This window comes from Lipophrys pholis, assembly GCF_963383615.2.
Source record: "Lipophrys pholis genome assembly, chromosome: 22".
Taxonomy (NCBI): domain Eukaryota; kingdom Metazoa; phylum Chordata; class Actinopteri; order Blenniiformes; family Blenniidae; genus Lipophrys; species Lipophrys pholis.
In genome coordinates, this window is record NC_137644.1 from 10,474,676 (window position 1) to 10,497,454 (window position 22,779).

The 22,779-nt window shown below is 45.0% G+C and overlaps 2 protein-coding genes across 2 annotated transcripts; both read left to right on the forward strand.

Moving 5' to 3' along the window:
* Positions 1-3,516: 3,516 nt before the first annotated feature.
* Positions 3,517-11,292, forward strand: LOC308127466 (CCR4-NOT transcription complex subunit 2-like). The gene is made up of 15 exons (XM_080492527.1): positions 3,517-3,633; positions 4,841-4,972; positions 5,615-5,687; positions 6,085-6,208; positions 6,347-6,580; positions 6,675-6,754; positions 7,015-7,140; positions 7,281-7,411; positions 7,511-7,631; positions 7,722-7,878; positions 8,527-8,588; positions 8,854-8,903; positions 9,065-9,165; positions 9,395-9,539; positions 10,614-11,292. The coding sequence occupies exons 2-15, from the start codon at positions 4,853-4,855 to the stop codon at positions 10,698-10,700; spliced, it is 1,611 nt and encodes a 536-aa protein (XP_080348653.1). The 5' UTR covers positions 3,517-3,633; positions 4,841-4,852; the 3' UTR covers positions 10,701-11,292.
* A 4,431-nt stretch (positions 11,293-15,723) lies between these two features.
* On the forward strand, positions 15,724-22,735 carry LOC308127090 (calcium-activated potassium channel subunit beta-4-like). Its single transcript, XM_080491868.1, has 4 exons — positions 15,724-16,091; positions 18,405-18,575; positions 20,231-20,358; positions 20,428-22,735. Exons 1-4 carry the CDS (start codon positions 15,927-15,929, stop codon positions 20,765-20,767), a joined length of 804 nt encoding a protein of 267 aa, XP_080347994.1. The 5' UTR covers positions 15,724-15,926; the 3' UTR covers positions 20,768-22,735.
* The last annotated feature ends 44 nt before the right edge of the window (positions 22,736-22,779 follow it).

The following is a 22,779-nucleotide window of genomic DNA, read 5'->3' on the forward strand; positions in this document are numbered from 1 at the left end:
GTTTGCAGAAAGCTGAGCACATGTTACCTTTCACTGTTCAAAGCATCATTGCTCATACTCAGAAGCTGATCGATCACTGACCACCAGTGAGGCCTGGAGCCTGGAGCCTGAAGCCTGAAGCCTGAAGCTGGAGCCTGAGGCCTGGACCCTGGGATCTGATATCTGGAATCTGAGGCCTGAAAAATAGAACATGAGGCCTTGGGCCTGAGGGATGCGGCCTAGAGCCTGAAGCCTGAAGCCTGACTCTGCACCCTGGGGCCTAAGGCCAAGCGCATGTAGCCTGGGGAATGGGGCCTGAGACCTGAAGCCTGGAGCATGAGCCTTAGAACCTGGACCCTGGGGCCTGAGGCCAGGAATCTAAGGCTGAGGCCTAGAGACTAAGGCCTGAGGCCTGAGTCTTAAGGCCTGGAGCTTTCTTATACCTGTTCAACTGAATGATGAATGTGAATCATTTTAATATTAAAGGAGATATTATGATGGTCTCTACCACAAAAAACAGCCTTTTTGTGCTTAAACTTTAATTTGAAACTAAATTTGTTGTTATCATGTAATTCTTGTTCTTGCTATTTTCTTCGTCTGTTGTTGCTCCTCTGCTGCTGAACCTATGGATCTCTCCTGTACATGTACTGTCGATATTCTCTGTGGCTTTAAGGGACAGTTTGACTGCTCCTCCTTAGGAAACCTCTCGTTCTCCTGTACTGCTGAATACATGGAGACACATGGAGACGAACAGTTTAAAGGAGCTGATGTGTTTATGTCCTTCTGTTCTCTGTGGTTGTATCAATAAAACACAGCACCCACTGGTGGCCTGATATGCAAACTATAGCATTTTCAGTGTTTTTTAGGGTTTTAACGTGTACAGCAAACTTTTTCTTTACCTGTCAGGAACTGTCTATTTATCTATCTTTTTCAGTTCACTGATGTCAAAGAGGGATTTTCCTTGAAGCCGTTAGAGAATAAAGTTTTTTTCCAATGTGAAGGTGAGAGTGCACGGCTGTGCTCGACGCACTTCACAAGTGATACTGATCATTCCTCCCACAGACCAAATGCATGTGTTTGAATTTTTAACTTTTGTTGCATTTTAGGTGTCTGTTCACATAACAATGATGCTTGGAATCACAAAAAATTTAACTTTTTGAAAACACTTGGGCAAAGTGGTGCTACTGCCATCAATGCTGTAGTAAATAGTTCTTCTGCACATGTGCGAGTACATGGACAATAACAGCATTTGCCTCAAGATTGTCATGACTGCCATATTCTCCGGGGACTTGGTAGTTTTATAGTTGAGAGCTACTCATGAACGATGCAAATTAATCTTCTGTCCATACGGATGTCCATGTACTCGCCATACTTAATGGTGATAGCCTATTATCCTCTGCACGCATGTGTGCATGATTTCATTACAAAACAACCAACAGCACCCACTCCTGGCCCAAACTGCTAACTACATTGTTTATAGGATTGCTGCACTTTCCTTGGACATCTTTTTCAAAATGTTGCTGTGTAAACTCAAAACTTTTCTGAAATGAAAATGCAGAAACTATATTTTCACTTGTAATGTTGTGTAAACAGGGTCTTAATGAGCATATGCTCTCCCCCACTCCTTTCCAGGCATGTCGTTTTGAGTTTCATTTTCTTTATGATGTTCGAATTGAAATTAAAGAAAAACAATCACTGACGAAGCTGTAAAATATTCAATTTATTATTGAAAACAAAAAAGGGTCTCAAGACTTTTGACTTGAACTTCCAGAAGTGAACAGGTAACACGATTTATAGCAAATAAGAGAGCGTCACGTCACGACTTTCACGTGCTCATCGCCTCCAGGACCTGGTCACAGGCGGAGGGTCCGCTCTTCGTACTGTTCCGATTCGAGGACTGCTCCTCTGGAGCCGCTCCTTCGGACTCTGCCGCCACCCCGTACCTGCCATCTCCTGTCGTGAGAACCGTGGGGAGTGAATCGTGTTTAATACTGGAGATTTCCCGGTAAAAGCCAGCGCGCAGCGGGTTAAAATCCCGCGGGAGCCGTTAGCGGACATGCCCCGGTTCGTGTCGTGGTGCCGAAGAGCTGCGCCGCTGTTTGCAGGTTGCCCATAGAAACAATGGGAAAGATGAAAAAGTAAACAAATAGCAGCATTCCGCCATATTTTCTTCTTCTTCTTCTTTTTTCTCTTCAGCCTGTTTGGAGGTGCTGCGCTCCCTCTGCTGGTCACCAGCGGAACAGCTCCATCTCAACGTTTTGGCACAGTACCTCGTCCTCTGGTTTCTTGTACAAGAATGAAATTGGTTTTCCTGCCATACACAATAACATAAATTTTCTTTCAGTGCTATCTTTTAAGCTTGTAATAATTAGTGAAACTCAAGAAAGGAAGAAATATGAGAGTGAACATCAGTTATCGATCAACAACGATTGTAAAATATGTAAAGAGGAGGATTTCCTGAATGAATGAGATGTTCTGTTCATGTGTGTGACTTTTCCAGGATCTCCAGGACCTTATTCAGGATCCACGTGTCTTTTTTCTGTACAGTTATAATTTCATTCTCCTTTAACTGAAGGTGAGTTTTACCTTTTTTATTCTCTGCTTTGTTGAAATTGACTGTTTGATACATAATTGACTTTAAGTCTAAACATGAAATATATAGATGTATTATAATAAACACTTAATTTTAAATGCATTCACATGTACGATTCATCATTTACAGTGTATTTACAATTATTTAAAGCAGGAACTGATTCTGTTTGTAAAGGTTTTCACATTTCTGCATCATATAATGTTTGATGTTAAAGTCTGAAATAAAGTTAAGTTTTAATGTGTTGATGCCTCAAATTCTGGGGAAACTCTATTCATGTCAATATGATTTCAAATGTTGCCAAAGATGTTCCGTTGTGACATTTTAAACTATGTGCTATGAAATGATTATGTCACCAAAAAAAAACCACCTAATGTCAAATCAAATTAAAGAACTCGTAGTAAAATAAATGGAAAGTTAAGTACAGTATCACCATTAAAAAAGCTGACTGGGCAGTAGATTATAGTGGATACAGGAAGTGAAATTGTTTCAACTCGCTCAATTCTGACATTAAATATTTGAGAAAAATAAATGGAGATTCATGGGGGTTCAAAAGTAGAATAGAATAGAATAAAGGCTCTTGGGTTAAACTGGAATTTACATTTCAACAGAGCGGGAATAGAACATGACAGAATAGAACAGAATAGAATAGATGGGATGCAATAGAATGTAATAAACTCTACATGATAGAATACATGATAGAATATAACACAACAAATAGAATGTGTTCTAATAGAATAGAATATGTTAGAGTAGAATCCAATAGAACATGATGGACTCGAGTAGAGTAGCACAAAACACAATAAAATCTAGTAGAATTAAACATTATAGAATAGAGTAGAATAAAGTAGAATAAATAAAACACAATAGAACAGAACATGATAGAATAAAGTATAATTCATAGACTATAATACATTAAAGTAGGGTAGAATACAATAGAACAGAATAGAATAGAATAGAGTAGAGTAGAGTAGAGTAGAGCTGAGAGGCGTCCCAGCATCCTCGCTGACTGTGGAGGAGATGTCGGCCATCTTGGACTGTACCGGGGCTCACGGATTGATGCGGTCAGTTTTTCATTTATTCTTTATACTTGTAAAATTGCATACCGACTTAAACCCCGACTGAAACTAACGCGGTTCCTGCGGAGCTCCCGGTGGCCCCGGGCCGCGGAGCCCGGCGGCTGCAGCGGCCGCGTCGCGGTGCTTTTGTTGTTGTTTTGGGGGAAGGGAGTAACTGAGGTTCCGCGGGCCCGAACCCGGACACAAACACCGCCGCCCGGTCCCTCCAGCCCGGTGCCCCCCGCCCGGTGCACGGCCCGAGCTCCGCCTGCAGCCCCGCAGCCACACTGTTAATGGGGCTTGGAGAACATTTCACCTGTGCTGCCTTTCTCTGGCCGTGAAGCAGCAATGCTAGCGTGTTAGCTTGCGTCCTAGCAGCCCATGTATTCCAATGGAGGCAGCAGTTAGCTTCCGTGCGCTGTGTGTTTAGCATTAGCTCCGGACAGTCCACAGCCTGTCAGCGGGCTGCAGCGGAGCTTTGCTGCTTCCCCTGGACTCAGTCAGGACACACCAAGCAGCAGACACCGGTTCCCCCCTGCTGTACGAGCTCCACTCTTTTCATTTTACGTTTATTCACCATAATCGGCAGATTAGCGTGGCTGGCGTTAGCCTGTGCGGCTAACAGTGCACCGTTAGCTTTGTCAAGCTGTGGACTCCAGTTCCATCAATAAATGACCAGCTTCTGCTCTCAAACACGCGCTTAACGGCTCCGTTAGCTGCAGTTAATCTGCTGCACACAGGCTACACACTGGAAATCCACCTGGTTTGATCATAGCAGGAAGAACTTTAAACTGTGAGTCTCAGTATTGTGATAATGTGATGCTGTCCGGATGCAGTGATGCTCAGAGGTGCACTGGGAAACATGGAAATAAACTGTGAAGGAGGGAAAGCAGCATTTGTGGGTTCGAACTCTGTTTATCATCAATAGTGATCGCGTTTGATTACATGCCAGTGGTATTTGTCCAAACAAACTTACAGTGATATTAAACAGTCTGTCGAACAGTTTTTGACTTGAATAAAAAGTACATAAAGTTTCACTTAGAGACAGAAATCTACTTTCAGACTTGACGAACCCACACTTTATCATCCATAATTAAAACCTGGTGAACAACAGCATGCGTTCATATTTCTTGTTTGATTAAGGCTGTACGCGTGAGGACGACACCTGAATTTACCTGACTAACCCCCCACCCCCCTTCTCCCCTTTTCTCAGGTGACACGCGGCATGTTTGGTGCTAACAGGAAGAAGTTCATGGAGGGCGGGGTGGAGAGCGACTATGCCGACGACACGAGCCTCTACTACAGCCAGCAGTCCATGTTCCCCCCTCACCGACCCGACAAAGACGTGAGTCTCCCTCCGGCCTCCAGCTGACTTGTTAACCTGCTGCTAAGTTTTCTCTGACCCGTTGCTCTGTCTACACAGCGTTTTGAGTGGAAATGGGTCGTTTTTTTGTGTTTTTGTCTCAGAAATCTTTTGCATTTACGCGGCAACATTTTATAAAACAATGCAGCTATTGCTGTTGTGGTCCGTCTACTTGCGCATGTGCAGAAGAACTATTTACTATGACTGTGGTGTACATGCGCACTATCAGTGTGTCAGAAAAGATTTGTTTTCCCCCGCTTTCCATGGAGATGGAGTCAGAGCATTTTCAAAGAAATTCCACCTTGGGAGCCGTTTTCGTAAAGGTGTGTTTTCAGTGGCTCCGATCATTGTTGTTGTGTAATCAGACATCCAAACAAATGCCGTGTAAACGGGGCTTCATAGACACATTTACTTTTTTAACCTTCGTTTTGTTGAAACCTCGACAACTCCGGCGTACAAAGACGTGATTATAAGATAAATATGTTTTCGTAAACAGAGTAAACAAATGCTCTTCCTCAGTTTCTCCTCTATGGAGGGGCGTCTTCAGGACAGGAGTGGGCTCAGAGGTCACCTGAGGCTGCTTTGCAGGAAGTGATGTCATAATGTGTGTCCTCTTGTCTGCAGATGCTATCGTCGTCTACGGCCTCCTCAACGGGGCAGCTGTCACAGCTGGGAGCCAGTTTATATGGCCCTCAGAGTAAGTGTGTGTGTGTGTGTGTGTGTGTGTGTGTGTGTGTGTGTGTGTGTGTGTGTGTGTATATGTGTGTGATCACTGTTTCCTTTGACATGATTATAGAATCGCAGTTCTGCACACTGACTGTGTTTCATTCACTTCCTGTTCACCGTGTAATTCCCTAATATAAATCTGTTTAAGCCGATGTTCCCAAGCCAGACTTGGACAGTCCAGAAGTGACGTGTGTGTGTGTGTGTGTGTGTGTGTGTGTGTGTGTGTGTGTGTGTGTGTGTGTGTGTGTGTGTGTGTGTGTGTGTGTGTGTGTGTGTGTGTGTGTGTGTGTGTGTGTGTGTGTGTGTGTGTGTGTGTGTGTGTGTGTGTGTGTGTGTGTGTGTGTGTGTGTGTGTGTGTGTACATGCAGGTGCGCTGGGTTTTCCCATGAGGGCGCTGAACAGCAGCACAGCTCCTCAGTTAACTCGCAGTGGATTGAACCAATCAGGAGGTCCGATGTCGTCACACAGTAACACGCCTCCATCGCCCAGCAGGTAAGACAGACATGGTGCATCTCGCTCTGGGTTCGGACCTCACAACGCTAGGCCTGAACCTCAACTCCCCCGAGTATGACACACACACACAAAACTTTGTCACAAGCCCTCTTCTCACCACTCCGTCTTCTTTCTCAGGGGGATCCTTCCCATGAGGAGCAGTGTGATGAACCACAGTCAGCAGGTCGGGGGTCCGACGGGGCAGGCGGGGGGCATCGGGGCAGGAGGAGGCGGAGAGCGGGGAGGCGGCGGAGGAGTCGGGGGAATCGGAGGAGGAAGGAGTGGCAGTTTGGGGAGTCCCAGCCGGTCGTCGCCGAGCATCATCGGGATGCCCAAACAGCAGCAGGCGAGGCAGCCATTCACCATCAACAGGTAGCAACCCACCTGAGTGATGTCACGGCTTACCTGAGTGATGTCGGCACTCATCCTTACGATTATTTTGTGTCTTTGTGTCTGTGTGTCTCAGTATGTCAGGGTTCGGTGTGAACAGGAATCCGGGCTTCAACATGAATAACTCGCTCTCCAACAACATTTTCAATGGCACAGGTACCACCTCATCACACTGCACCGCAGCTTGCTGTGACACATCCCAGTCCAGTGGGGGGGTGCTGTGCTCACAGGTGTGTGTGTGTGTGTGTGTGTGTGTGTGTGTGTGTGTGTGTGTGTGTGTGTGTGTGTGTGTGTGTGTGTGTGTGTGTGTGTGTGTGTGTGTGTGTGTGTGTGTGTGTGTGTGTGTGTGTGTGTGTGTGTGTGTGTGTGTGTGTGTGTGTGTGTGTGTGTGTGTGTGTGTGTGTGTGTCTGTGCAGACGGCAGTGAGAATGTGACGGGTTTGGATCTGTCGGATTTCCCTGCGTTAGCTGATCGGAGTCGGAGAGACGGAGGTTCAAATCCCACGCCGCTGCTCAACCCGCTGGCCGGTCGGGCACCCTACGGTAACACACACACACACACACACACACACACACACACACACACACACACACACACACACACAGCTACAATAGTAAAAGTCCCAATATTTCTACCAAAGGATAACCTAATGTGAGTCTGCCCCCTGGTTGCTTCCTTCCAGTCGGCATGGTAACCAAGCCGTCCAGTGAGCAGTCTCAGGACTTCTCCATCCATAACGAGGACTTCCCCGCTCTTCCTGGTCCCAATTACCAAACTAAAGACCCCACCAGCACCATCGACGACAGCAAAACGGTTCGATTCCACCTTTTCTTCCTTTATGCGAGTTGTCACCGTTCTGCTGTAACTCACAGGTCTTTTTATTTTATATTTTTTTATGTTTCTGTCATTTAGAGTGTTACCTCCTCAGGAAAGTCCAGCTCCAGCACCGATGGTCCAAAGTTCCCTGGTGATAAGAGCTCCGCCCCCAGCAACAACAACCAGCAGAAGAAAGGGATCCAGGTGCTTCCCGACGGTGAGACACATCACACACTGATTGTACATACATACACACACACACACACACGCACACAAACGTCACTGACCTGCTGTCTGCGCATCACAGGGAGGGTCACCAACATCCCCGTCGGCATGGTAACGGACCAGTTCGGTATGATTGGCCTGTTGACTTTCATCCGAGCGGCCGAGACGGATCCAGGCATGGTGCATCTCGCTCTGGGTTCGGACCTCACAACGCTAGGCCTGAACCTCAACTCCCCCGAGTATGACACACACACACACACACACACACACACACACACACACACACACACACACACACACACACACACACACACACTGACATATAGTATAAATACACCTCTTGAACTGTAGTGAATAGCAGTTACACGGCATGGATGTTTCGGTCTGCAGCAGCTGTCTGAACAATCATAAGTAATCAAATGATTTTATATCTTCTCTTATATATCTATTTCCACTCGATTCTATAGTCATAATTTTCGGTTTTGAATAGATCTATTCAGTTAAATAAACATTACTGACTGAATCTAAAACAACCTTGGACTAAATGTTGTTATTGACAGTTACTAAGTGATTGTTTTTTCCATAAATTCCCCTTTTAATTTAGCTCACAGCACAGTAGGAAACGATCAAATGGGCTTCGTGTTCAGACTAACCATTTTTCAGAATACCACAATAACTCAGATCTTATTACGTTGATGTGATGGAGGGAAATATGCAGCAGCAGAAAAAATGCCGCCGAGATCCTACAGATTTGAGATAAACATTAATGATGAGCGTGAGTGTGTGTTACTACAAGACGTGAAGTTGTTTTAGCTTCATTTTGCGACTGTGGAGTGACTGAGTCGTGTTTCAGTTAAATGATGACTGTTTTTCTGCCTCTCCGACAGGAATCTATATCCTAAGTTTGCATCTCCGTGGGCGTCGGCTCCCTGTCGACCGCAAGACATCGGTGAGGGGGGAGGGGGTTAATCCAGCTTTGATCACAGCAGTTACTGTTGAGAGGTTCAGCTCCACTTACAGCTGTGTGTGTGTGTGTGTGTGTGTGTGTGTGTGTGTGTGTGTGTGTGTGTGTGTGTGTGTGTGTGTGTGTGTGTGTGTGTGTGTGTGTGTGTGTGTGTGTGTGTGTGTGTGTGTGTGTGTGTGTGTGTGTGTGTGTGTGTGTGTGTGTGTGTGTGTGTGTGTGTGTGTGTGTGTGTGTGTGTGTGTTCCTGCAGACTTCCACGTGCCCTCGGAGTATCTAACCAACATCCACATCAGGGACAAGGTACCAACTACTGTCATTACTCCACTTTTCGTGACTTCTCTGACACTTGAGTATTATTCACTCTGCTCTGTTGAAGTACACGTTTATGTGTCCTGCCTATCAGTACTCTGATCCTGTGCTGGAGGATTACTTCCTGTAACTGAGCCCCGTGTTTCCTGCAGTTAGCAGCCATCAAGTTGTCTCGGTACGGAGAAGATCTGCTCTTTTATCTGTACTACATGAACGGAGGAGACCTGCTGCAGCTGCTGGCTGCTGTGGAGCTGTAAGACACACACACACACACACACACACACACACACACACACACACACACACACACACACACACACACACACACACACACACACACACACACACACACACACACACACACACACACACACACACACACACACACACACACACACACACACACACAGTCACAGAGCCTCACAAACGTTAATGTGTGTGTGTGTGTATGCGTGTGTGTGTGTGTGTGTGTGTGTGTGTAGGTTCAACAGGGACTGGCGGTACCACAAAGAGGAGCGGGTATGGATCACCAGAGCTCCGGGGATGGAGCCCACACTGAAGACCAACGCCTACGAGAGAGGGACCTACTACTTCTTTGACTGCCTCAACTGGAGGAAGGTGGCGAAGGTGAGGCGAGGGCGGGGTTACCTGTGTGAGGTTCTCCATTTGACCCCCTCGGATGACATCCAGGTGTGTCGTTAGCTGTGGGTCCTTGAAGGTGTGTGTCGTGGAGGACGTCTGGAATCTTGCTCCATTTTCAAGTGTTCAGTCTGAACAGGATCTGGTTTTGGTTTGCAGCAGTCATTTAAAGAACGATTTTCATATTTTATGACTCTTTGTTGTCCATCATTGAATTGAGAGGAAGCACGTGGTCTGTAGAACCTCTGGATGTGGGCATGTTTAGTTGCTTTGTGCTGTGGCCTCATCCAGCGAGGAGCTGATAGAGATCCATTTGAGCTCCATTGAGTCTCTGAGTGAAGGCTGGATTATTGATCTCCTCTAAACTGACGTGAGGATTGTTGTTGGTTTGTCCAACGAGACGGAACAAGTTATTTTCGCACTGCTGATGCGTCTCAATCTGATTGAATCACTGAGGTTCTAATGTTTGGAGCCGAGATGTTTATTGTTTGTTCTTCTGATGGAAACTGTGTGTTTGTGGTGATGATCAAGATCATGATGGTTAGAATGTATGATCGAAATGATGATGATGAAGTTGATGATGATGATGAAGACGATGTAAATGATGATGGTGATGATGGTCAGGATGGTAATGATGGAGTGATGATGATGATTAGTGTGGCAACTATGATGATGATGAAGATCAACATAACATTGATGATGTGTGAATATGATGCTGGTTATGATGAAGGTGAAGATGTTGGTTTCAATAATGATGAACATTAATTTGATGATGGTGATCGTGGTGATGATGATGATACTAATGACAATAGCAATGTGACAATGGTTATGGTGATGATGGAGATGATCATGATGATGGCAACGATGTACCAATACGAAAATGATGATGATGATGATTGTCGTGATGATGAAGGTGTTGATTATCAAAGTGATGTGTGATGAAGACAATGTACTAATATGATACAGATAATCGTAATGATGTTAATGTTGATGACAAACTTTATGATGATGATAATTTATCGGTCATGACGAAGATTGTCTCCCTCTGCTGGTCGTTTTCAGGAGTTTCATCTGGAATATGACAAACTAGAAGAGAGACCTCATGTTCCCTCCACCTTCAACTACAATCCTGCCCAACAGGCCTTCTGATTGGCTCCGCCTCCTCCCGCCTGCCTGCCATTGGCCCTCCTGGCTCACCGCCCGTTAGGTTGCCCCGCCCACACTGAATCTGGCCTATCAGGACTCAGGACGAGGATAAATGCTCACTCCCGTCCAATAGACTCTCATCATTTTATTTTCTCCTTTACCTCATCTTTTCCTTGTTTTGTTTTGTTTTTTAATTTTATTTCACAGTTCCTGGTTTGGTTGATCTGTTTGACAACACACACACACACACACACACACACACACACACACACACACACACACACACACACACACACACACACACACACACACACACACACACACACACACACACACACACACACACACACAGAGGCAGGAGCGTGTTCAATTATCTGAGCAAGTCTGTCTTGTTTTCTGTTCAGTCTTAAAATCTACAAGTGTTTTTGCTGAGGGACAAGTTTTACGTCCCCGTCCCCCCCCTCCCCCACCCACACACACACACACACAGACATGTGCACACACACGTACACACACGGAGGCCAGATGACAGTGATGTACATTGTAGCACTGTTTTATAATAAAAGAAGAAAAACATTTTTGTTGATGTTTAAGTAAAAGAGTATTTTTGTTGTTGTCAACAAACCGCGCGTGCACACACACACACACACACACACACACACACACACACACACACACACACACACACACACACACACACACACACACACACACACACACACACACACACACACACACACACACAAACTCTCAAGAACCGTCTGATTGATTCAGGACTACAGGAGCACTTTTAACACTTTTTACACTTTATTTTTGTATGAATAAGCTGATCTTCGTTTTAAAACTATTGATAGACAACATTTTCTGTGGTGGAAGAATCCACCTTTTAGGCTCCACTACAGCATTTTACAATTTTTTAATCTTTTGTAACTTTGCACGTACTTTTAAGGAGGTACTTTTAAAGCGTTTGAACTCAAAAACAACACGGTGATATTTTTTATTTTCTCGGCAGGAGAATACATTTCAAATGTTTTCCACTTATTCAGGTTTATTCCTCAAAATGAAAGTATTTGATTCATCTTCTCAGTAACTTGAGTTGAATTCACTCTTAGATTTGTTGACAAGAACAAAAAAACTCCCCACTGCTCTTTATAAACATTACATTGAACTGGCACCGCATCTCAGCTACATCACTTAGCTTTTATCCAATTCTTTTTATATTCTTGTTTATTTTAAGTCGGATTTCTTTTTTGTCTTCACTTTTTTTTTTTTTTTTTTTTAAATTATAGTTTCATTTCACTCTCGGTTCCTGCTGTTTCCTGACCCCCAACTATCAAAGTAATCTGAAAACAACCGTTTGAAGCTAGTTAGCCTAGCTTAGCATACAGACTCAAAGAGGTTCACTCGCTTCTGTTCAGGTAAGACAAACGATATCTAGTGGTTTCCTCCAAAATTAGATTTTACAGGTGAAGCTTAACAGCTTCAAGATGTGGCTTTGTATTTAATACAGACTCTTTGTTTCTCTACTCAGTAACAGTCAAACCAATCCAATGATTTCTCTGACATTCAGATGGTTACGATGCCAAATATAAAAGTATTGCTCGAAGGCGATTAGCATAGCTTAGCATACAGACTGGGAAACATTAGAAACCGTGAGCCTGCTTCTGAGATAAATTTACATCAGAACATGGTTTGTTTGGCGAGGCTTTTCTAGCTTGGTTCAGTGTTCCCGCTGTGTCATGCTAAGCTAGGCTAATTAGTCTTCTCCGAAAATCAGTAGTTTTCACGTTAAAGACGTGAAGGAGTTAAAGTCATTAGGTGAAATTCACCCTGAGAAAAGTCTGAGGGTTTCAGTTTACAGAGGTAACGTAACATGTTGGAGTCTCCTTCAATGGGCGGCCATGTTTTTTTTTTTAAAGATCCATTCATCAGTACCAGGCAGCATTTTTTCTTTTTTTTTTTTTAAAGAAAAAAACATTTTAGACCCCCCCACCCCACCCCACCCCACCCCACCCCGTCACCCACCCACACACCCCAGGTCCTCCACCGGCAGCCACATTAAACGCAATATTTCCCGTTACCGTGGAGACAGAGGACCTACACCGTTCGTCTATCTGGAGTCGGTTGTCATGACACGACAGGGGCCAGCAACAGAAAAAAGCCAAGGACACGCCCCCCCCCCCCAACAGGTCGCTGTGTGAGGGGACGTGATTGGATGAGGACTGAGGCACTTGGCCGTGGGCTGTTTTCTGAAATATGGCAGCTAGTGTTTTATTAGGACAAAAATAAATATTCTGCTAATGAAACCCGACCTTGACTCCAGACTCCTTCACTTCCTGTTTCCCTTCCTGATGATACGAAGATTTTCAGCTCACTTCCTGTTTCCTGCTCTTGCTGGGGTAAGTTCTGCGTTATGTCCTTCCTTTAATCTCTGATGCTCTTTTTGTTTTTCAACCTATTTTGTGGGCGTATTAGTGCAGGAATTTCTTTTTTGTTTTGTTTTGTGTTGCCGAGTTTTCATAGAATTCGACTTGTCTGGTAGATTTTGGCCCAGTTTACTCCGCAATGTTGATCTCCATGTTGTCCACATGGGGGCGCTGTGAGTGTGTTGTGTGCTTTGTCATTTCGGGTGGTTTTTTTTTGGTCTATCTCGCACCGACTCTGTCTCAAGAGTGTCCTCCATCTTTTTTTTCTCACGTATGTGTGTTTATTGATTTGTTGTGATTGTGTGCAGAGACGTACTCTCCGACTGCAGCTGCTCTCTTTCCCTCCATCTGACTCCGAAAAAGCTGCTCTCTCGTGTGTGTGTGTGTGTGTGTGTGTGTGTGTGTGTGTGTGTGTGTGTGTGTGTGTTATTATTTGTAATCTTTTGATCTGCACAGATGATAATAATCCTGCCACATGCCTCCCTGATTACTAACGCTGAGCACACTCTGCTGCCCCCTGCAGGTCTCAGGTCACCACACACACACACACACACACACACACACACACACACACACACACACACACACACACACACACACACACACACACACACACACACACACACACACACACACACACACACACACACACACAGTCGGCCATGTTTGTGACCCCTCTGTTAAGAAGCTTAACTCCTGTAGTTTGTAACAAGCAGTCAGAGGAGAAACCGAGACTAAGGTTTCAACTTCTCCAGGACGTGTGTGTGTGTGTGTGTGTGTGTGTGTGTGTGTGTGTGTGTGTGTGTGTGTGTGTGTGTGTCGCAGCTCCTCATTCTCCACTGTCGATGTTCACCGCTCTCACGACTCCATAACATTCTTGCGTTTGACAGGAAACCAGGTGACTCGGTCAGAGAATGTGATCAGCACTGATTCTTCCTCGCCTGGTTTTCTGCCGCAGTGTTTGAACCTCCTCATGAATCTGCTGCTTTAGATTCTCTCGCGCTGCAGAGTGAATAAAAATAAAAAATAAAAAAAAACAGCATCTCATGAGGATCAACAGCAGCTGCTCTAGAAATGTTCGCTGCCCTCTGAGGTTTCTGGGACGATGTGAGCAGCAGATCTGCAGCAGCTTCATCCAGGACAAACCCATCCCCTGCTCCCGGCAGTCCAGAGAGTTCAGTCTGACGGTGCCGACAGGAGGAGGGACACGTTTGATTCAGACTGCAGTACTCGTCCAATCTGTGTTGGTTCATTCTGGGATTTGTTCTGTTTAACATCCGTATTGTTTTCTTGTGTTAAAATGTGCAATATTCACTTTAGAAGTTTAGATTACATAAAAATTATTGAGTGATTGGTCTCGTCCTTCGTGGCTCATGGTTCTGAAGTATTTTTATTTTTTCTACGGGGGGCAACAGCCTGCTGGTTCTGCTTCCAGTGAAGTTTTCTGATTTCAAATAAACATCTTTTCAAGTGTTATTTGACCTAAATTCAGTTCATTTGTGTTTTTTAAAAAAAATGTTTAATGTGGTTTTAAATTGTTTGAAATGCCTCCATGTTTCCGGCAGTTGCCGCAGACAATCAGATAATCAAGATTCAAACTGTAAAAATCTCCACAAGCCCCCCTCCAGTTAGAAACCATCCCAGCTGGAGGCAGAGACTCCAGAGTCGGTGGACATCGTCACTGTCCTCCAGAGTTTTCTGGTAACTCCAACTTTCCATCTTGTTTCTTTAAATTCACAATCGGTTCCCAGAAGGAACTTTCTGACGGAGGGCCTCTGGATTAGGACGTGTGAAAGTTCTGGAATGACGGTTGCTTTTAATGGAAGTTCCAAAAAGTGTGTTTTTAGGCCCCGCCCACACGAGGACGCCACATCAGGTAAACGCATCGCTTTCGGCCGCTCGTCCGCACGCCGCGTCGTTTTAGGAGCCTGAAGATTTGAGGTGTGGACGGGCAAAACGGACATTTGCTGAAAAGGACGATGTCATCGCCCCACCTCTCCACCCGATAATCCCGCGACCTTCTCCGTGACGTCACTTAACAACAACAATGGCGGACTACATGCTCTAGGTCGCGCTGCAGAAGATACTGGTACGAGTCGGTTTACTTTGCCACATGTAAAATTTGTTGAGTTCTCTGTTTCTGCATGCTTCGTGTCTTCTTCTCTATTTTCTTGGGTGTATTTCTGTGCCGGCGTTACAGCGCCACCTATCACCCTGGCATATGTACTGCAACATTTTGAGTCGTTTTTTTTGACGTCACCCGGAAACAGACGTTTCCAGTGGGGACGGGAAACTTTTTAAGAGCAATTGGGAGAAAAAAAGGTGGTTTTTGCTGGAGTGGACGGGACTCGGGAGGAGAGTTCTAGAATGAGAGATGGAGAAGAGTCTTTCTCAAAGTCATTCCTTTAGTTTCACTCCCAGTGGACAGATCAGGAAGAGCAACTACTTTCATGGAGCAGGTGGAGTTTTAAATTTTTTTTTATTATAATTGTTTAAGAAACAGTTTGCTCCTCTGTAATAAAACCAGGGATGAAAGTGGAGGAGACATGGCAGAGGGGGGAGGAGGAGGAGGAGGAGGAGGAAGAGGAGGAGGCAGAGGTGAAACACAAATGAAAATGATGGCTGATGGAGGAGAAATGAAGCCGGAAGGCGACACACTCTGTGTATAAACTCAACAGTTTGTCTCCTCCTCCCTCTCTCTTCCTCTTCCTCCTCCTCCTCCTCCTCCTCCTCCTCCTCCTCCTCCTCCGTTCATCCGGCTCCATCCTCCGCTCCCAGCCGGCGGAGGAGTCCGCGGGCGGCCATGGCGAAGATCCGGGTGTCGTCCGAGTACTCGGAGGCGGAGGACAAGAGCATCCGGCTGGGTCTGTTCCTGATCGCCTGCGGGATCCTCAGCCTCTTCATCCTCGGCTTCTGCTGGCTCAGCCCGACGCTGCACAGCCTGCAGAGCAAGCCGGCCAACTGCACGGTGAGCCCGGGAGCGGGGAGCGGGGGAGGACCGGGGGAAGGACCGGGGGAGAGGCGCACGGCGGCGGACCCGACGCTCGGCTCGGTGTCGGTGTCGGAGCCGCAGCCTGTGAACCGTTTAGTATTTAAACCACCTGATCTGAAAGTATTCGTGTGTCTGGTTTGGTACTTATTGACAAGAAATATTTATGATCAGTAACAGTGACACCGAGAGTGTAGGATGAAAATATACTTTAATAACATTTAGGATGTAATATATACAATTTGTTTATACTCGTGTGTCAGTAAAAGTACTCTGTCAAAGTACTTTTGTTATTCTCTCTGACTTTGAGGAGTTTGTTTTCCCCCTGCCTTGGTCCTCCTGTGTGTATTTGTACTAACATCAGTGTGTTTTTCTGCCAAGATCAGTGTGTATTTGTATAACATTTGTGTGTATTTGTATAACATTTGTGTGTATTTGTACTAACATCTGTCTGTATTTGTACTAACATTTGTCTGTATTTGTACCAACATTAGTGTGTATTTCTATTAACATCTGTCTGTATTTGTACCAATATTAGTGTTTATTTCCAATCGCATCTGTGTGTATTTTTGGCAACATTGGTGTGTACCTGAACCAACATCAGATTGTATTTGCACTAATATCAGTGTGCATTTGTACCAACATGAGTAGCGTGTTCGTTAATGTTTACATGTTCTTCTTTTACATCATCATGTTCAAATATCACTCGATGGTCTTACATGTTGTGTTGTTGTGTTACACGTGTCATGTTCAAATGTTGCATTGCATTCTTGTGTTTACATACTGTGTTGACATGTTCATGTGTTGTTGTGTTCACGTATTATTTTGTTACATGTTTTATTACATGTATTATCATATCAAGTTGCTGTTCACATGGTTTTTTTTGTGTTCATACCCCCCCCCCCCCCCACTCCGAAGTCTTGGTAAGACTTCTAAGTTCCGAATGGTGAAAATTGAGAAAATTATGGATTCCGATAGAAATGGAGGTAAAATTGAGAAAATAATTAACTTTTATACAAATTGACGACAAGGCTATAGTAAGACCCCCAAATGATGGGTTTTAGGGATGCACCAATACCACTTTTTTTCACCAAAATGAGTAGTGTATGAGTACTTGCATTTGAGTCCTCACCGATACCGATACCTTCACCAACACATATACATTGATTTTGATTTTGATTTTTCCAAAGATATGTTATTTGAACAACATTCCTCAGTAGTTTTTCTTGTACATTTCATTCATCAGTATGTTTCACTGCAGGACAAACAAAGATTGGGTATAACTCATAACTCTAACATTAGTGCTTTTATAAACATGTTTGTCATCACCCATGTGGGACACTGAGCGAAACAATCGTTAACTGTCCAGACTGCTGCTGGAAGCTTTGTGAGAGGTGCCTCCCCGAGATCCTCCTGCTTGTCTGCCTCTCCTGTGGACGTCCTCTGCAGCTCCAGCAGCAGCTCCTTGGCCTCTGTATCAGCATTTGAGAAAAAGTGATCTTTGCACCTAAAAGAAATCTGTAATAATAACTAGTTCAAAAGAGACACAAAAAGAATTCTGCGTCGTGCTGAGATTTTAAATGAGTAATCAGGTTGTGTTGTAAGCTGTAGATTTTTTTTCCCCTTCCTCTGGAGAGTTTTGCTTGACGTGATATGCATTCGGATTTCTTTTTGTCACGCTCATTCACCTGACATGACACCTTACTCCTCGCAGTGAAGGGCTGTAAACCATGCGCTGCCATAAAGTGGTATCGGTGTTGTGGTATCGGTGGCAATTTTCTGAGTACGAGTATCGGTATCAGTAAGGATAGCATAAGACTGGTCAAAATGGTGAAAATTGAGAAAATGATGACTTTTAATAAAAAAGAGGTACGGCAAGGTGGAGGTAAGACCTGCAAACAACAACAACAACAACAACAACAACAACAACAATAATAATTTCAATTACGTTTTCTTAAATAAAAAAAAATATATATAAATACTTCATAGAGGCTCAACACGAGTCTTCGTGAACTCTTTTGGTCAGAGGCTGTTCTTGTACCGTGACCACATTTATAGACCCTTTGTGTTCCACACTAGAATTGACCTGTGATTCACGTGTTGACATTTTGCACATCATTCGCTGGTTTTTCTAGTTTTTTATGTGTCCACGGTTCAGAAAAGGTTTGTCTTTAGAAGCAGCGTTCCGTATGTTGGGAAGGTTTTTGTTTCATACTCTTTGGTAAGTTTAACACTTACCTGCACGTCCTCCTCCCCCCTGCTCCTGCTTTTCCACCTCTTCCTCCTCCTCAGGTGGTGTCCGTGCTTCGTCCTGAGGAGATGTTCGAGTGCATCTTCACCTGTGGTTCGGACTGTCGAGGGACGTCTTTGTATCCGTGCCTGCAGATCTTCGTCAATAACTCAGAATCGAACTCGGTGGCTCTGCTGCACTTTGACGAGCAGCAGCTGGTCCTCAACCCGAAGGTACGTCATCCGCGAGGACGCGAGGGCTTCACAATATCACGTCACGCTCATCCACATCCACCCTTATGGGATCCATACATCTTGTAGTGTGGCCCCCGTTGTGGGGCCCCTTGCCACAGACTGAAGAAGGAGGTGAAAGCCAGCAGCAGGATCCCGGTCTGGGGCGTCGCCATGGTAACAGAGTAAATATAGAGGAGGAGAGATGGCGCATCATCGAAGCTGCTCTGTCGCCATGGTGACGGGTGATGTGACAGCGTGGGGTGGGGGTATGGATGATGTGGTTCTACTTTAACCCTCAACATGACACAACAGTCGTAGTCGCACGTGAACAGTTATTTAGCAGTACAAAGAAGTTATTTGCTCAACAGATACTTTTCATATCCCAGCAAATTTCTTCCTCATCGTCTGACCACAATGATCACATGATCATTACATCATCTCAGAGCTGCTATTTACCTGGTTATGGGACTCTGCTTCAGTGTGTGTGTGTCTGTGTGTGTGTGTGTGTGTGTGTGTGTGTGTGTGTGTGTGTGTGTGTGTGTGTGTGTGTGTGTGTGTGTGTGTGTGTGTGTGTGTGTGTGTTAATGAGGCTGCTGCGGCCTGTAGGTGGTGACTCGTTAGTACAGCTGCCCGCAGGCCTCATGACTGACGTGACATTCAGCTGCTCGGCACTAATTACAACGTCAGCAACCGTAACTTTCTCATTAACACTGACATTAACCTTTAACTGTAACATAAACAGTAACTCCAGCCGTGCCACTATCGGTGGCATTAACTGTAACATTTACAGTATACCTAACATCATCATCAGCCCGGTCAAGAGCGTGGCAGTAAAGCTCCAGAGGTGGACGACGTCCGTTCTGAGACGCTTCATGTGTTACTCAGACAATCCTACATGTGTTTTGTAGAACTGGAGAAGGCTTACGACCATGTCTCTGGAGACGTCCTGTGGTGGGAGGGGCTTCAGGACTATTGGGGGTACTGGTGTCACTCCTGTAGGTTATTTCCATGGTTGTTTTTTGTCTCCTCTTCTTTTCCTGATCTTTGATTTGAACGATGAGGTTCGGCTTAACGTGTCGTCAATTTCAATGTATCGGACATGACTCGGAAAGGCAGACACCGTTCTGGTTCACCTCCCACAGTTGAAACCAAAGCATGAAGTCAAAGGAATTGTCTGTAGACCTCCGGGACAAGATTGTCTCAAGTCACAATTCTTGGGAAACAATTCTGCTGTTTAGAAGGTCCCAATGAGCACAGTGGACTCTGTCATCCAGAAGTGGAAGAAATTCAGAACGGCCAGGTCGAGAGTGATCAGAGGAGAAGGGCCTTCGTCAGGGAGGTGACCAAGAACCAGACGATCACTCTGTCAGGGGCCCAGCGTTCCTCTATGGAGAGAGAAGAGTCTGACATGAACGCCAGGCGTCATGTTTAGAGGAAACCAGGGATTGCAAAGCGCCAAACCATCCCTACAGTGAAGCACGGTGGTGGCAGCATCATGCTGTGGGGATGTTTTCTGTGGCAGGATGAGCAGGGATGAGAGAGAATTATGAAACGATACATGATTCAGTTTGCTGCAGTCATGGGTTGACACACTGTTAAGCATGTCATTACACCCCCCCACCCCTCCCACCCCCACCCCCACCCTCACCCCACAGTGCTCCTACGTACCCCCATGTGAGCGAGATAACCAGAAGAACAGGGACAGCGTGATGTGGTGGGAAGATTATTTCAACAAAGAAGTCAACAGTCAGTCGTTCACCTGCTTCTTCAACCAGCAGAGGAGGTGAGACTCACTCACTCGCTCACTCGCTCACTCGCTCACTCGCTCACTCTTCCATCTTGTCGTTTCCAGGCCGGACGACGTGCTGTGGCGGCGTTCCCATGACGCCGGCGTCCTGCTGCACTGCGTGCTGTGGCCGACGGTGTCGTTGCTGCTGGGCACGCTCATCGTGCTGCTCACCGTCTGCACACGCTCGCTCGCCGCGCGCGCCGAGGCATTGCAGAAGAGGAAGTGTTCCTACGAGGTGTGCCAGGACCTGTCTGCCGCCGCGTCGCCGTCCGAACACGGCGCCTTGAAGGTGGTGGGGAGCGACGCACTCGCCACCAACAGCGCCGAGCCCGAGGCGGCCTCGCCCTCCAGGAACCTGCCGCTGTTTGATGTGCCGGTGCGGCGCCGCGACCGTGAGCACTGACCACGATCAGGAAGCACGGTTTGCGGAGATGCTGAGTCGGCGGTTCGTCCTACTTCACCAAAAACTCTGATCAGATCCAATATGAATTAACCGCCTCTTTTTAAAGCGTTTACATCTCCTGCAGACCTTGATCTCCAAACATAAAGTCAGGAAATAGGAAGTGACCTCAGAGAAAACGTAACCCTCACCTCTCAACTTTTGATTTTTTGTATTTTCCTTTAAGAAAAAACATCTTAAAAGTAGTTTAAAATATTCTAACAACCATCTGGAGAAACTGAAAACTATCAGGAAGAGTCAGAAATCACTGTGAATGTTTGAAAAGACACGACAAAAAACAAAAAGAAGTAATAATTCTTTCAGAGAAAATAAAGTCAGATACTAAAAACTTCAACAGGTAAATGTATCTGATTGTACTGGGACACAATCACATGCAGATAATACACAATTTGGAGCTCCCAAGTGATATTTTCTTTCATTTATTTTTGGTTTAAATGTTTAGTTTAATTAAAGTTGGAGGAGAAATCAATAACAAAGGGAAATTTGGACCACTTCACTTTATTTCATTTCTGACTTGACGACTCTGATCTGACTCTTATGTCCCAGCAACTGTCTTACTCTGACTCTATGAATCTCCTAATCTCTGACTCCAAGTCAAAGTCTCAGCAACTATTGGACCGTGACTCAAAAGCAATTAAACAGCACCAGCTAGTGGCCCGACATGCAAACTGCATGTCATTTGGAAAATGTTGCTGTGTAAACGCGAAACTTTTCCGAAAACGAAAATGCAAAAACAATGTGTTTTCAGTTGAATCGTTGTCGTGCAAACAGGGTCTGATTTAAACTCTGACACACTGATTACGACTCTAATTATCAATATTCCAACCCCAGCTCTAAGTTTCCAGAGCTCTCCGACTCTCTGACCCTCCTGCTCTCTGACTCCTCGAATGTGAAGAAAAACCTGGACCTGTGATGAGTGAAGATAGTTTTAAAAACCTAAAGCCATGTTATCAGTCCCTGGCGTGTTGGAACACACGGTGGGTTTGTCGGGGTGTCAAGGAGACACGCAGATACACAAAAAACACACATTTCAGCTCAGTCGTGACGTTTATAACAAGACAGAAGGGAAACTCGTACGATACTAGGACGTATGAAAAAAAAAAGTGAACATATTTACAATGTAGCAGTTTTGGGATCGCAGTATGAGACTTTAACGTTGTCACATAGATATAATGCTCATTTCTTCGGGATCACTCTGCCATCTGCTGGTACGCAGTGGTATTACAGGACTAATCAGGCCGCGCTTCGTTAGCTTCCTACATTCTTAGGGTTGTTTTTAGGCAGATTTAGTACAATAAAAGTTGTTTTTTTTGTAGGAACACTTTGCATAAAGCAATCACTTTTATCTGGTGAAGATTATAATATCTGTGGCGTCATTTTAATTTTTAATGTGTGAACTCATCAGGAAATTGAAGAGTTTTTTTGTGTGTGTTTTGTGTTTTTTGTCTGTAAAGGATAATTTTCTCCTGAAGACCATTGAAAACTTTCTTTGTGCTAATGCCGAGGAACCAGATGAACGGAAAACCTTCTGCTGTTTTCTGTACTTCCCTATGAACATGTATCCACTCCAAAGAGACTGTAGCTCCATTGTAGCATTTTTTTCTATTTCAGATGAACTTTTATTGTATATGTATCTTTACGTTTTCTATATGAAGCCATAAAGCTGATCTGTAGCAACTAAACGCTGTTTATCTCCTCTACAGGGATACAAAGTGTTGAATTTCACTCTCCGTGACATTAATCGTATTTACTGAAGTTTCATTCAGAATTTTCTCTTTAGTTTTGGCTTCGCTGTAGCAGCAGAGCAGCTCAAGACGTTGTATTTCTGTGTAACCTCTGCTCGGCTGTTTTAACCACAAACGATTGTGCCTGATAGAAATCTTTAAAATAAACTCTCCTTGCTGTTTGTTTGATCTTTCTTTGATTCTTTGAAGACTTGAGTTCCTCGCTCCAGC